Genomic DNA, 12,499 nt, shown 5'->3' with positions numbered 1-12,499 from the left:
TACGCCAGTGGTTCTCAACCATGGAACTCAGAAGTTGACTCTGTGGGACTCGTGGTTTTCATTACAATGACCAGGGAATTAAGATAATGCTTGCAATATATAAAGGTCTGCCTTAAAAAGAACAGTCCTTCTATTCTGATAGTGGGGGGAACCTAAGAGAGAAAATGCTGAGAACTGCTCTAGGCAACAGGGCTGTCACCACATATGACTCTACAGCACCTAGTACAGCACCACATGCGGTTGCGTATCTGGACATTCCGAGGGGCACCATGCCTGGGAGGCAATGTCTAACCTGTTGTGTCTTTCAAGGTACGACAGCCGTTTCATCCCCTAGGTCTAGGGCAGCAGAGGAGAGCAGAGGGATCCAACTCCTCCGTCTTGAAGTAATACCAGTGGAGATTGTCAATCTAAATTGTTCCTATACATCTACCCCAAAACCATCTCTTCTGAAAAAGCAACTCTCAGTCACAGGAAAACAGAGCCTCCTTGTTACCTTCACAGGCTGATCCTGGGCTGAATCTGTCTCATTGCCTTTCTCTTTCTTCTTTTTTTGTTTCTTTTTCTTCTTTTTGGCTCCAGTGTCATTAGCTGGACTCAAACCACTGTAAGACAAAGCAAATACTGATGCAGGGTTTTTAAAAAATCATCTGTTTTGAGCTACACTGACAAAGAGCTTTCTGTGGAGCCAGACCTTCTTAATCAAGCCTGTTGGCTTCAGAAGCAGACTAGAGAATCCAGGTTCCCAGAAGGGACATTTGCAGGACACCAATAAACACAGCTCTCCTCCCCATTCCCACCAGCTCCCACGGAGGGAGCGCTGCGCAAGGAATGTCCTATTTGTTTGAAAGGACCTTTTCCGTTCTTGCATTTATTTTATGTGTTTATTTTCTTTAGATTGCCAGGTTGCTGGCACCAAAGTCAAATGATAATTGTTAACAAGGCATTCATACCACTAACACTTTCTTAGAACCCTGAATTTAAAAGAATGTCAGCCCAAAGTCGTCTTTTTGGAAACCCTTCCTCACCCCACTCCCACCCTCCCAATGCATCAAGTTTAATGAGTTTTCCAGCCAGATCTAAAGCACAGAGCAGCACTGGAAAGGGAGGAAGGAATGGGAAAAAGGCAGTTTAATGTTGCTGTGCTGTGTCCAAAACAGTTGAACAGTTATGAGCAATGCCTAAATCAGGCCTGCAGCACTGAGGACAATGGTCAGCTGGCTCAGACCGGGTGATCACTACAGGCAAAACCCAGCACTAGGATCTTGGGAAAACAACAACAATGAAGCACCTAGCCACTCCTGCCACGAAAAGATTACATGAAATACGCATGTGCGTATGAACATGGTGATGGAGACTTTCTCATGCCGCTTTCCCTCTGCGTGACACACTCAATGAACGCAACAAACAGTTTCTTAGGGGGCCAGCCTGGTGGCACAGTGGTTAAGTTCGTGTGCTCTGCTTTGGTGGGCCAGGGTTTGCAGGTTCGGATCCGGGGCGTGGACCTACACACCACTCATCAAGCCTGCTGTGGCAGCATCCCACATACAAAACAGAGTAAGACTGGCACAGATGTTAGCTCAGGGACAATCTTCCTCAAGCAAAAAAAAAAGAGGAAGATTGGCAACAGACGTTAGCTCAGGGCTGATCTTCCTCACCAAAAACAAAAAAACAAAAAAATAAAAAAACAGTTTCTTATCCACATTAACCGTTTCCTACAATCTTTTATTATCATTTTCTGTATTGTCTCTCAATATCTTTATTGAGACACAAATCGTAGATTATACTGTGTTTCTCTGACATTTTCCATTCATTCCCAAATGTCTTCTCCCAATTCTTGCCAATTTTAGGATAATGGTTTTGATTCTGAGTTTCCTCCATTTTACTGATGAATTTTAAGTTCACCCTGCAGCTTGCTTTCCTCATTACTGCCGTAGTTGGTTTCTGCCATGTCTAAATTGATTGTGGCACTGTCAGTCTGGGAGTCATGCCCAGTATCACTCTGCCATTCTCCTGGGAAATCTTCCTTCTAAAAAGTCAAAATTAGGAGTCCAGCTTGAGAGTACAGTGAACCCTAATCTGTAGGATCACTAAGCTCAGGGTATCATTTTAGCTGTGTATTCCAGATAAACAATTTTCAAATAATTAAAACAGTATAAAACACATTTTCCATACTCTTATGATAAATACCATTCAAGCTTTATTTTATAATTCAAAAAGCCTTCATGATCTTAAAACGCCTTGGGGTTATTATGAATATTAGTTATCATTTCATAGCAAGTGGTACTGTGTAGACAGAAGGTAGTCTGTACCTACGTGCTACCATTTCCTGTTGTAGAATGTCTCCAGAGTTATCCCTTCCTAGTCCTGGTAGGAGCACTCGTATCAAGACTTCATGACCTTACAATTGGACTAAAGTTATCTCCAGCCTTTACTGGATCTCCCTGACTGCACAACCTTTCTGCATCATCCTAAACTCTATAGAGCTGTGGGACTTAGCTCTGTGAAAATGGCTTTCCAGGTGTCCCTCCTCTGCTTGAAAGCCTACAGTGACAGCAGCTTCTTAACCTGGAGGGCATCAAGCCCAACTTTTCCGGAGGCTCATCACACTCAGTTCCCATCTAGCTCATCCACCCTTACCTCCCTCTGCTCTGGAATAACATCTGGCCTGCACCCATCTGCAGGTCCTCTCATCAGGCGCCGGACGCAGAAAGACTGTGAAGTTAGGGAGAGCCAGTAAAGGCTAGAGGTCACTTGATTCCAAATGTAAGGTCCTGAAGTCCAGATGCAAGTGCACCTCCTAGGTATCATACTAATGACACAGAGGCCTAACATGGAAGGAAGACTGGTAACATGCAGAGGGGGAATAAGGTGAACGCCTAAAAACCAGATGCTCAGCAAAACCCTCAAGGCTGTAGCAAAGAAAAGGAACCATGAAGTCATTTATGGCCTTAAGATAATTTTTTCCTCTTAATAACTCACTTTTGTTATCACACACAGGCTTATTTGCAGCCGATGACAACAACTCTATGTGGTTTTCTCATTCCAGAGACATTCTCACTTCAGTCTCAGGATTGTACGCAGCATTATAAGGTTTAAAAACTGGTTGATGTTAGGAGACAAACAGGCATCCCACTTTGTACAATTTATAACTCCTTATTCATTTCAGCTTTATGGAATGAATTATCTGGTCCCAGCATACGAATCATTTTTTATAATTCTATAGAAAAAAGAATCAAAAAGGTCCCGGTGAAGAATTGCTACATATTAACCAATTGGATACTTACTAAACACAATTTCACATAAGGAAAACAGAAGAAATTCCTCCAACTTTAGACATCTTTATAAGTGTGCAAAATCACTAAAAAACTACCTTCCTGTCTTTGCTCTTTTCAGTGGAGACACTTCTATGCAGCCATTTCCTCAGGGACCCCAGTTTTGTGGAAGGATCCTGGGTGAACTCTTGTTCTATTTTATGTGTTATTAATTCAAGTGCCTGGTAAACTCCAAGACCCAAACTAAAACCAGAGAGCAAATTTCATTTTCCTTATATTGGCTTGAATTTGCACATGCAGCTACTGAGCAACAATCCTGTTTCAACTTGTACGTAAAGCATACAGAGACAGCTGAAGAACAAAGGAAAGACAAGCTATAAAAAGGTCATTTTTACTGAGCTACCAGGTATTGAGCCACATTGAGAACATATTATGAGCTCACTATGGTCTTAGAGTCAACACCCAAACCGGAAGACAACTGACTCAGAGAAGAGACTTTCAAGGAGCCCACTAGGGTTAGCTTTCAAGGTGATTATAACAATTTTAATTATTCATAAGAAACCAAGCTCAGAGGTCTTGAGAGTAGGTCTTCAAGAAGCATCCTAGGAAGCCAATACCATTTCACAAAACAATGGTCTCAATCTGGATTTGGAGAGAATCAAAACGATGACCCCACAGGGGCCAGGCTAGTCCTTCTCTAAGAATTCAGCATTGTTTTTAAAGGGATGCAAAGTCCATACCCACTGGGTGGGTATTCCAGGGCATGCTAAGATTCTGCAAATTGAAACAGAAATCTCTCAAAGATCTCTCTAAGCCTGCCAGTCACCTTAACATACTCCAAAGAGATCGGCCAGAACCCTGGAATCAGCAAATCAAAGTTCAACTTTGGTTCATTTGGTTCCAAAATAATGAGCAGAGAATTAGTCAAATTTGCCTTCTTTTATCAGGGGTGTGTGTATGTTTGTGCTTGCAATGGAAAGGGAGATGGGAGTTCACATAAAAATTCTGAAATCTACATTCTGAAGTACAGTAAAGTTGATCAACCCAAGTCATTAATGACCAACCAAGCAAATAAGCAGAACAACAGACCAGAAACAGGCAAGAAAAGGAATCAAGAAATATCATTTTTTTTTTTGCTGGGAAAGATTCACCCTGAGCTAACATCTGTTGCCAATCTTCCTCTTCCCCCCCACCAAAGCCCCAGTACATAGTTATATATTCTAGTTGTAGGTCCTTCTAGTTCTTCTATGTGAGCCGCCACAAAAGCATGGCTACTGACAGAGGAGTGGTGTGGTTCCGCACCCGGGAACTGAACCTGGGCCGCCAAAGCGGAGCACACCGCACTTTAACCACTAGGTCATCAGGGCTGGCTCAAGAAATATCATATTTTAATGAAGGCCAAAATATTCTAAGTTCAAACATATAAGAAATCCTATAGATGCTCTGGTATGAAGTCAGGGCTTGGAGAGGAAATGGAAAATGAACCTCAGAACTTATTTCCAGAAACACAATGCAGTGCCAGGATGTGTGAGTGGGCAGGAGGGAAGGGCAAGCTGACAGATAAGCAGCGAACTTCCAGATAACATGAGCAGTGAAGGTCCATAACAGAGGCCTCCTCTCAATCCTCCTGGGCGACAAAATCCACTCAAAGGTGTGTGGCTGAGGACTGAAGAGCTGTTCTTGTGGGAGCTAAACCACCAGAGCTAGAAGGAATCTTAGGGCTGTCTGGCTTAACCTGTTACTTATAGAGGAGGAAACCAAGGCCCAGAGACGTCACGCAAACTGATCTTCAACTAACCAACTAGTACCCAGGGACAAGCCACCAATCTCTAAAGACTTGGCCCATTCCTCCCCAAACATTCCCTGTAAGAATTTACCTGAGAGTCTTCCAAAACCAAAAAAACATTGTTTCACCACACAGGGCTCTAACACAAATTTCTGTGCATCAGAGGAGCAGATATTAAAAGCAATGAGGAGAGGGAGCCATGTTTTCTCCAGGACGCTGCCTCTGACCACTCTAGCTCTCGCTGATGCCTGTTGTAGGATTAGGATCACCCAAACAATTTAATACTTTATATACAATAATGTGTTGCTTCCTGGCTCCCCAATGAGACTAAAAATGCCCTGAGTACAGAGACCACATTTTATACAGCTGATTCCCACAGCACCTCGAGTTGTGCTGTGCACACAGTTAAGAATTCAATAAATACTTGCTTGACTGATGCTTTCCAGGCATAATGGACAAAAACAAAACCCAGAAAAGCTGGAGCCCAAAAGCAGATCAGCAAAACATCTTCAGTAATGTTTCCACAGGATAGCTGGGGTTAATATTCCATAAAAGCAGCAGAAAGGCGGTGCTCTTTTGAACCACTGGTTGAGATTTTAAATTATCATATTTCTTATTGAATTATCAACTTTCTTATTCGTTGTCTTTTCCCTCCTTAGGACCTGTGCTAGTCCTCTTAAGAGTTAAAACAAAAAAGCTCCACTGTAGCTACTTCAAATGGTTCCAAAGTCATAAACACAGACCACAGGTTTAGTTCTGATTATGAGATCAAAAGAAAAGAGAGCTCAGAAAATAAAACTCACAGCTTTTGGTCACTTGTTTTCTACCCCTAAAAACTAGAAGTTAATTCTTTGGGCTAAAATTTAAAATTTCCAGAGAAACTTAAATAAATAAATCCTAGCCTCTAATATCCTTGTGATTCCACTTTTAGACATCAGAAAATCCTTCTGCAAATCACAATACTCATAAGGCATGATACCTTCACTAGCAATTCTGTTAGTACTCAGGAGGCCCAGAGACGTGAATGAAGACATGGCATGAATCAGTATCAGCGCCTATCCTCTGTACTGCTGTGACTGTAGGATGACTTAATGCAGTACCCCATACTCGGCAAATCCCAACAATCAGTAATTTATACAAAAAACTGCTTGTGAATCCTATATGATGGGAAAAATAAAAACACTTGAGTACTGCCATCAAGATACCCTAAGAGGTCTGTGAAAAGAAGAGCAGGTTGTGGGAAGGGATTACAAGATTGCTTTTACTACCACCACCCTCTGTCCTCCCTGGGATAGTTAGCCAGAGTTTTGAGGGCAAACAAACCAATTCTTGTCATGGAGGAAAACTAGTTTTTTAGGGTCACAACAGCTCTGATACACTAAATAGTTTAAAATGGGAATGAGACAGAAATGTAAATTCCACATCCTCTGGGTTGGTTTGGAGAGCTAGACTGTAACCCGGCAACTCCAAGGTCAAATCAAATGCTGTTCAGAAACCATTTTCAGTAATTTTCTGAGCAATGACTGAATGCTGGCAGCAATTTTACACACTAGAATGACCTAGGAAACAGATACTGCTCTATCAAAGAGAGTTTAAAAGGGCCAGCCACCTCCATCACCAAATGGCTCCCTGGTTTGGGAAAGTCCATGGGTTACTGAACAGATCCAAAGAGAAGACTCACTGCTGCAGAGTCAGGATGCAGAAGCCAATGCAGGAGGGAGAAGAAATCCTGCACATTCAGAACATATCCTCAGGGGTGACAAAGGGAGAGGTAGAGATGCAAACCCCAAGCTTTATTACAAAAGCTCACTCAGTCTTTCTAAGTGCAGTTTGTACGAGATAATCCATGGAAAGGGCTTAGCACAAGGCCCAGCACACAGTAATAACAGCAATAGATAACATTTACTGAACACTTAACAATAGTGAATCCTCCCAGCTGCCTCTCAAAGTCAGCAGCAGTGGAAAATTTGTGTTTTTTTTGGTGAGGAAGATTAACCCTGGGCTAACATCTGCTGCCAATCCTCCTCTTTTTTTTTTTTTTTTTTTTTGCTGAGGAAGATTGGCCCTGGGCTAACATCTGTGCCCATCTTCCTCTACTTTACATGTGGGATGCCTGCCACAGCATGGCTTGATAAAGCAGTGCATAGGTCCGCGCCCAGGATCCGAACCTGCAAACCCTGGGCCGCCAAAGCAGAGCATGCGAATTTAACCACTACGCCACTGGGCCGGCCCCTAGAAAAATTTCTGAAGTGAGTACTGACCCGGCTGAAGAATTTTAGTTTTTTATTTTGGTACTCTCATTAGAGAACACCATGTCTTGTGTGCCTTAAATGCAGCAATCACAAGAGCACCTTCCTTGAGGAACTGGAAGAGAGGCTTCCCAGGCAGAGATTTCAGACAAAAGGTTAAAGACGAAGAGCTAAAGAAACATCCTCCTAAAGTTACCAAATCTATGGACTCCACAGGGAAAGGGTTAACTGTAGACTTCATAAAGCTGGGAAATTTTAGAGTGAGCACATTAGTTAAACAATGTGAAAAATCAGCAAAAATGGGTTGCCATGAGCAGCAGTCTCCCTGAAATAGGCTCTCATTTACTCTTCATTTCTTCTGCTTTCCAGTCTCTCCTCTTTGAAGCAGCTCTTGATTAGTTTCTTTTTTAATTGCCACTTAATTGGGAAATAAAATTAGAACACTTATTTGATATCAGTGATGAGGTTTCTCTTTTCATTTCTGCTTTGATCTAGTTTTGAAAAACCAAAAGCTGAAGGGAGAAATTAAGAAAAAGGAACTAAAAAGATTTCTTCTTTCCAAGAGCTAGATGCAGCTATAAGCCATCAAATAAGTATGGGAAGAACCACTCCTGGAGAACCTGAAGAATAAAACGAAAGCAAATAAGGATAGCTTTATGGAACTCCTTTCAAAAAGACCTTCCTTTTCTCTTAGGTTGCTTCATAAAGCGATCATATCTCATGGTTAGGAAGTGAGGAGAACTTTTAAGAATCCATTTTAGGGCCGGCCCCGTGGCTTAGCGGTTAAGTGCGTGCGCTCCGCTGCTGGCGGCCCGGGTTTGGATCCCGGGCGCGCACCGACGCACCGCTTCTCCGGCCATGCTGAGGCCGCGTCCCACATACAGCAACTAGAAGGATGTGCAGCTATGACATACAACTATCTACTGGGGCTTTGGGGGGAAAAAAAAGGAGGAGGATTGGCAATAGATGTTAGCTCAGAGCCTGTCTTCCTCAGCAAAAAGAGGAGGATTAGCATGGATGTTAGCTCAGGGCTGATCTTCCTCACAAAAAAATAAATAAATAAATCTTAAAAAAAAAAAAAAGAATCCATTTTAACTTGTCCTCATGGAGTAAGAGCACAAGACGGGAGAGACAACCCCTAACACAGGGTTCCTGACGCATGGGTTACCAGCATCTTAATGGTATCGATGACATTGCAAAATAAATTCCAAAAGAATCCTAGGAACAAAATAGTCTAAGAGTTCTTTCCTGTTCCAAAACACCTATATAAACTTTACTTCTTTGTTACCCCTAAATTAAAATCTACTGCCAGCTGATAAGGTTCACTCTTTAGTGATATTTTTTGGAAAGCCTTTCACTAAAAACAAGCAAGGAAATTAAACCACGTAGATGAATCATGAACTGCAGGGGGATGAGCACAGCCTGACTCTACTCTCATTTGCTCAGGGTAACTTATGTCAGGCAAGTAACTGGGGGAAAATGCTGCCCTCCTTTCCTCTGTTGAGTGAATTTTTTTTAAAAAGCTGATAGAAAAACTGTAGACAGATAAATACATAGACATACATATACCCACATATATACATATACTGTACATATATGCATGTGCATGTATGTCTGTTTATATGTATATATGAAATTTATAGTCACCAAATGTTTACTTAATTATGGAAGAAACACATGACTAGACGTCAAGAACTAAACTTATACACAAAGGGACATAAGAAACTAGCACAACTGCATTGCCTATTACGCCAGTGCACGAATGCAGCTCATTTCATTAGTGTAAAGCACTGAGAGCCCATCCTGAAAGAAAGGCCTGAGAGAACAAGGGTTAGTTAGAACTATCATTAACTTTTATTGTGTATTGTACTTCAGACAACGCAAACAAGACTTTATTGCGTATCGTACTTTAGCATCAAAAGGAGATGTTCCCCTTCAATTCTTGTATCACTTTTGAAAACATTTTAAATAATATTACGTAAAGACAAGAAAAATTTCAAGCCAAGAGACAATGGAAAACCTCCACCACAAATTGGAGGATCCTTGATTTCTGCCGGTATTTCACAAAAACTATAGTGAGGCTTACAATGACACTCATTTAGGCAAAGAAAGTGTGTATGTAAGAAAAATCTGACATCCTCCCCCTTTGTGAGGAGAAATAAAACTTCACTAAACACTGGGCTACAAACTAACATTTGCTATTCATTCATCCAGCAAATAGTCATTAACACCCACTAAGTGCCAGGCATCTCAAAGACATGATCCCTGTTCTGAGGCACCTTACAGTCAGGTGAGGCAGGGACTGGACACGTACGTTATTTAACTATTGTTATGATAAAAGCTACAAAAAATACAGTATGTGATAACAGCCGGGGGGCCAGCTGGGGGAAGGAGAACAGGAAAGATTTGAAGAAAGAATAGGAGGGAGGAGGAAGGCTGCATTCCAGATGTTATTTTATTTAATCCCTACAACTGGAGGTTAAATAACTTTCCCAAGGTCACAGGACTGTTAAGTGTCAGAACCAGGCTTTGAACTCAGGTTTGAATGACTTCAAAGTCCATGCTTTTCCCACCGTGCCACAACGCTTCTTCCCCAAACCGGTTCCTCTGACGTTAACAGAAAAACGTTGACTACCCAGATTCTAAGTGCCAGGACCAGACTCTGTCCTCAAGGCTGGGTCCTCTGTTTCTCACCTGCCACCTCCAAACTCATTTACATAGACCTCTAGTTCGGGATGCTAATAAACTTAATTAGCTCACCTAGACCATAACCACATACAAAAACAACAACAACAAAAAAACGCCTCCAAAAGTTTTTTTCAGGTTACCACTTTGTGGTACCATAAATAAATTTAAAAACATAAATAAAACACAGAACTTTCTGCCAAACAGTTTTGCAAAGTGATTCATAGATTATAGGGAACAAAACCAATTAAAGAGCTATAGACACTGGTCAGAGCAACAGTTTAGCAGAGAAAATTAAAATCAAGCACACACAAAGACGCACTACTTTCACTTCTGAAATGATTTTATTTATTTATTTTTTTGTGTGAGAAAGATTAGCCCTGAGCTAACATCCAGTGCCAATTCTCCTCTTTTTGCTGAGGAAGACTGGCCTTGGGCTAACATCTGTGCCCATCTTCCTCTACTTTATATGGGACGCGGCCACAGCATGGCTTGACAAGCGGTGCGTCGGTCCAAACGTGGGCTCCAAACCTGCGAACCCCGGGCCACTGAAGTGGAGCACCAGCACTTAACTGCTGTGCCACCGGGCCGGCCCCTGAAATGACTTTAAACTCAACAACTCCCATCGATGACTGGGATCTTCACTCAGAAGGGCTACACTTTCCCTTCTTCTGTTCCTATTTCCTCTTTCTCAGCTCTTCCATTCTTAGGAATCTCAAACTTCAAAACAAGGCTTTTATGACATTAGATCTGTGTGCACAAGAACCTAGTCTTATAAAACCAAATCTGACAAGATTCCTTTTCCTCTATGTTCTTCTTGTGTGTGTGTTTTTTTTTTCCTGAGGCAGATTTGCCCTGAGCTAACATCTGTCACCAATCTCCCTCTTTCTGCTTGAGGAAGATTCACCCTGAGCTAACATCTGCGCCAATCCTCCCCTATTTTGTATGCGGCTCGCTGCCACAGCATGGCCGTGGACAAGTGGTGTAGATCTGCACCCAGACCAAACCTGGGCTGCCAAAGCAGAGAGAGCCGTACTTAACCACTAGGCCACCTGGCCGGCCCCCTTCTTGTGATTTTTAATGCTGGCTGAAGAACATAAAAGCTAGATCTTTTAACCTAAAGATTCATCACAAGCAGATTATAAATCACTTAAATAATCCTTTGTTCTCCCATCTCTATAGGGTAGCAGAATTTTTTTTAAAGTTTAGCCAAAGACCTCAACCTTCTACCTTTACCTCCAGGACTACCATCAATATTGCAAATGAAACAATGGCTATGAAAAACAGACTACCACAGACTCAGCCAAAGTTACACACACAAAACAGCCTCTCAGGACTTTCCGTTAAAAAACATATAGTGTGTAAATACAGACAGATAGAGAGAGTGAGTGTCAGCACCAGCCACTTGAACAATATAAAGAGGAATGACAGGGTGTGGCTTACAAGAGTGAAAACTGATTTGGAATCCAACTCAACACTCAAACGTCTGATGCATTTCTTCCACCCAAGGAACGAATAGTTACTAGAAGGCACGACCCTAAAGTACAGAAGACGCAGTATTAAACCCACTTCTAAACACTGTCTAAGAAGCACTATCACTCAATTTCTTGAAGCTTAAGGCTACTTCGCAAAGTTAACAGAGCAAAGATGCTGGAAGACCTAATTACATATTGCTCAGGAATCTTATGGATTATTTGAAGCAACGGACACCGTATACATCAAAACATTATCACAGTAACTACGTAGGATTTATAAGGTGAGTTTATATTTTGGGATTCTCTGGTAGTGATATTTTACAACATAATTATGGTTTGTACAGCTTGATGAATTTCCTCATTGAAGGTGAACTGAAGCGAAATGTTTTATTACTCGTTTATTGCTAATCACGTTGTTCACTGAAACAACACCTCTTTAACGTTCCCTTTGAACTGTACTGCTAGATTGACCCGTGTTGTGCCACCGAAAACCATCATCCAACATGCTCTTTTCCCCCGATGCGCCTGAATCACACAAGTAGAACATTACACAGAAGAACTTTTATATAATAAAAGTATTGAATGTCTCCGGCCCTTAATATACCGAGCACCCACCTCTGGTAATGGACAAAGACAGTAACCAATCACCAGGCAGGATCTCAAGGTCTCAACCAATAAAAATATGGGGGTGGGGTTACACTAAGCTCCCGGTGACTTCCCCGCACCCCAGAGACCAGGGTTGTGAGTGACTAGACAGCAATTGGACTCCGAGGATCTCGTTACCCCCGGTTGTAGCTGTTGTCCTCCTCGTTCTCGCAATCGCTGCAGTGCTCATGGCCGTTTCCGTTCCCTTCCATCATCTGCGGCAGCGGAGGTGCCGGCGGCTTCACTGCTGTCTCACTCTCGTCCGCCATCTTGAGTTGCGAGAGCCGGCCTCCGCGCCTCGTAACATGGGGGGTTCCTATTGGACGAAGGGAACTTGCGCTATATTCTGGGTTTTGTAGTTTTTGTGGCGAGGGGAGCCGTATCTAG

The 12,499-nt window shown here is 42.3% G+C and overlaps 1 protein-coding gene across 1 annotated transcript in view; it reads right to left on the bottom strand.

The window, feature by feature from the left end:
* Positions 1-12,433, bottom strand: part of NMT1 (N-myristoyltransferase 1) — a 30,197-nt gene extending 17,764 nt beyond the window's left edge. Inside the window, exons 1-2 of the mRNA XM_058561233.1 lie at positions 12,251-12,433; positions 494-602 (exon numbers count right to left, since the gene is read on the bottom strand). Of these exons, the coding sequence (XP_058417216.1) occupies positions 494-602; positions 12,251-12,381 (240 nt within the window). The 5' untranslated portion in view covers positions 12,382-12,433. The remainder of the gene's footprint in view (positions 1-493; positions 603-12,250) is intronic.
* Between the last annotated feature and the right edge of the window lie 66 nt (positions 12,434-12,499).

Source organism: Diceros bicornis, chromosome 18 (genome assembly GCF_020826845.1).
Source record: "Diceros bicornis minor isolate mBicDic1 chromosome 18, mDicBic1.mat.cur, whole genome shotgun sequence".
NCBI lineage: Eukaryota > Metazoa > Chordata > Mammalia > Perissodactyla > Rhinocerotidae > Diceros > Diceros bicornis.
The sequence above is the reverse complement of the archived record's forward strand: the minus strand, read 5'-3'. Positions and strand labels throughout refer to the sequence as shown.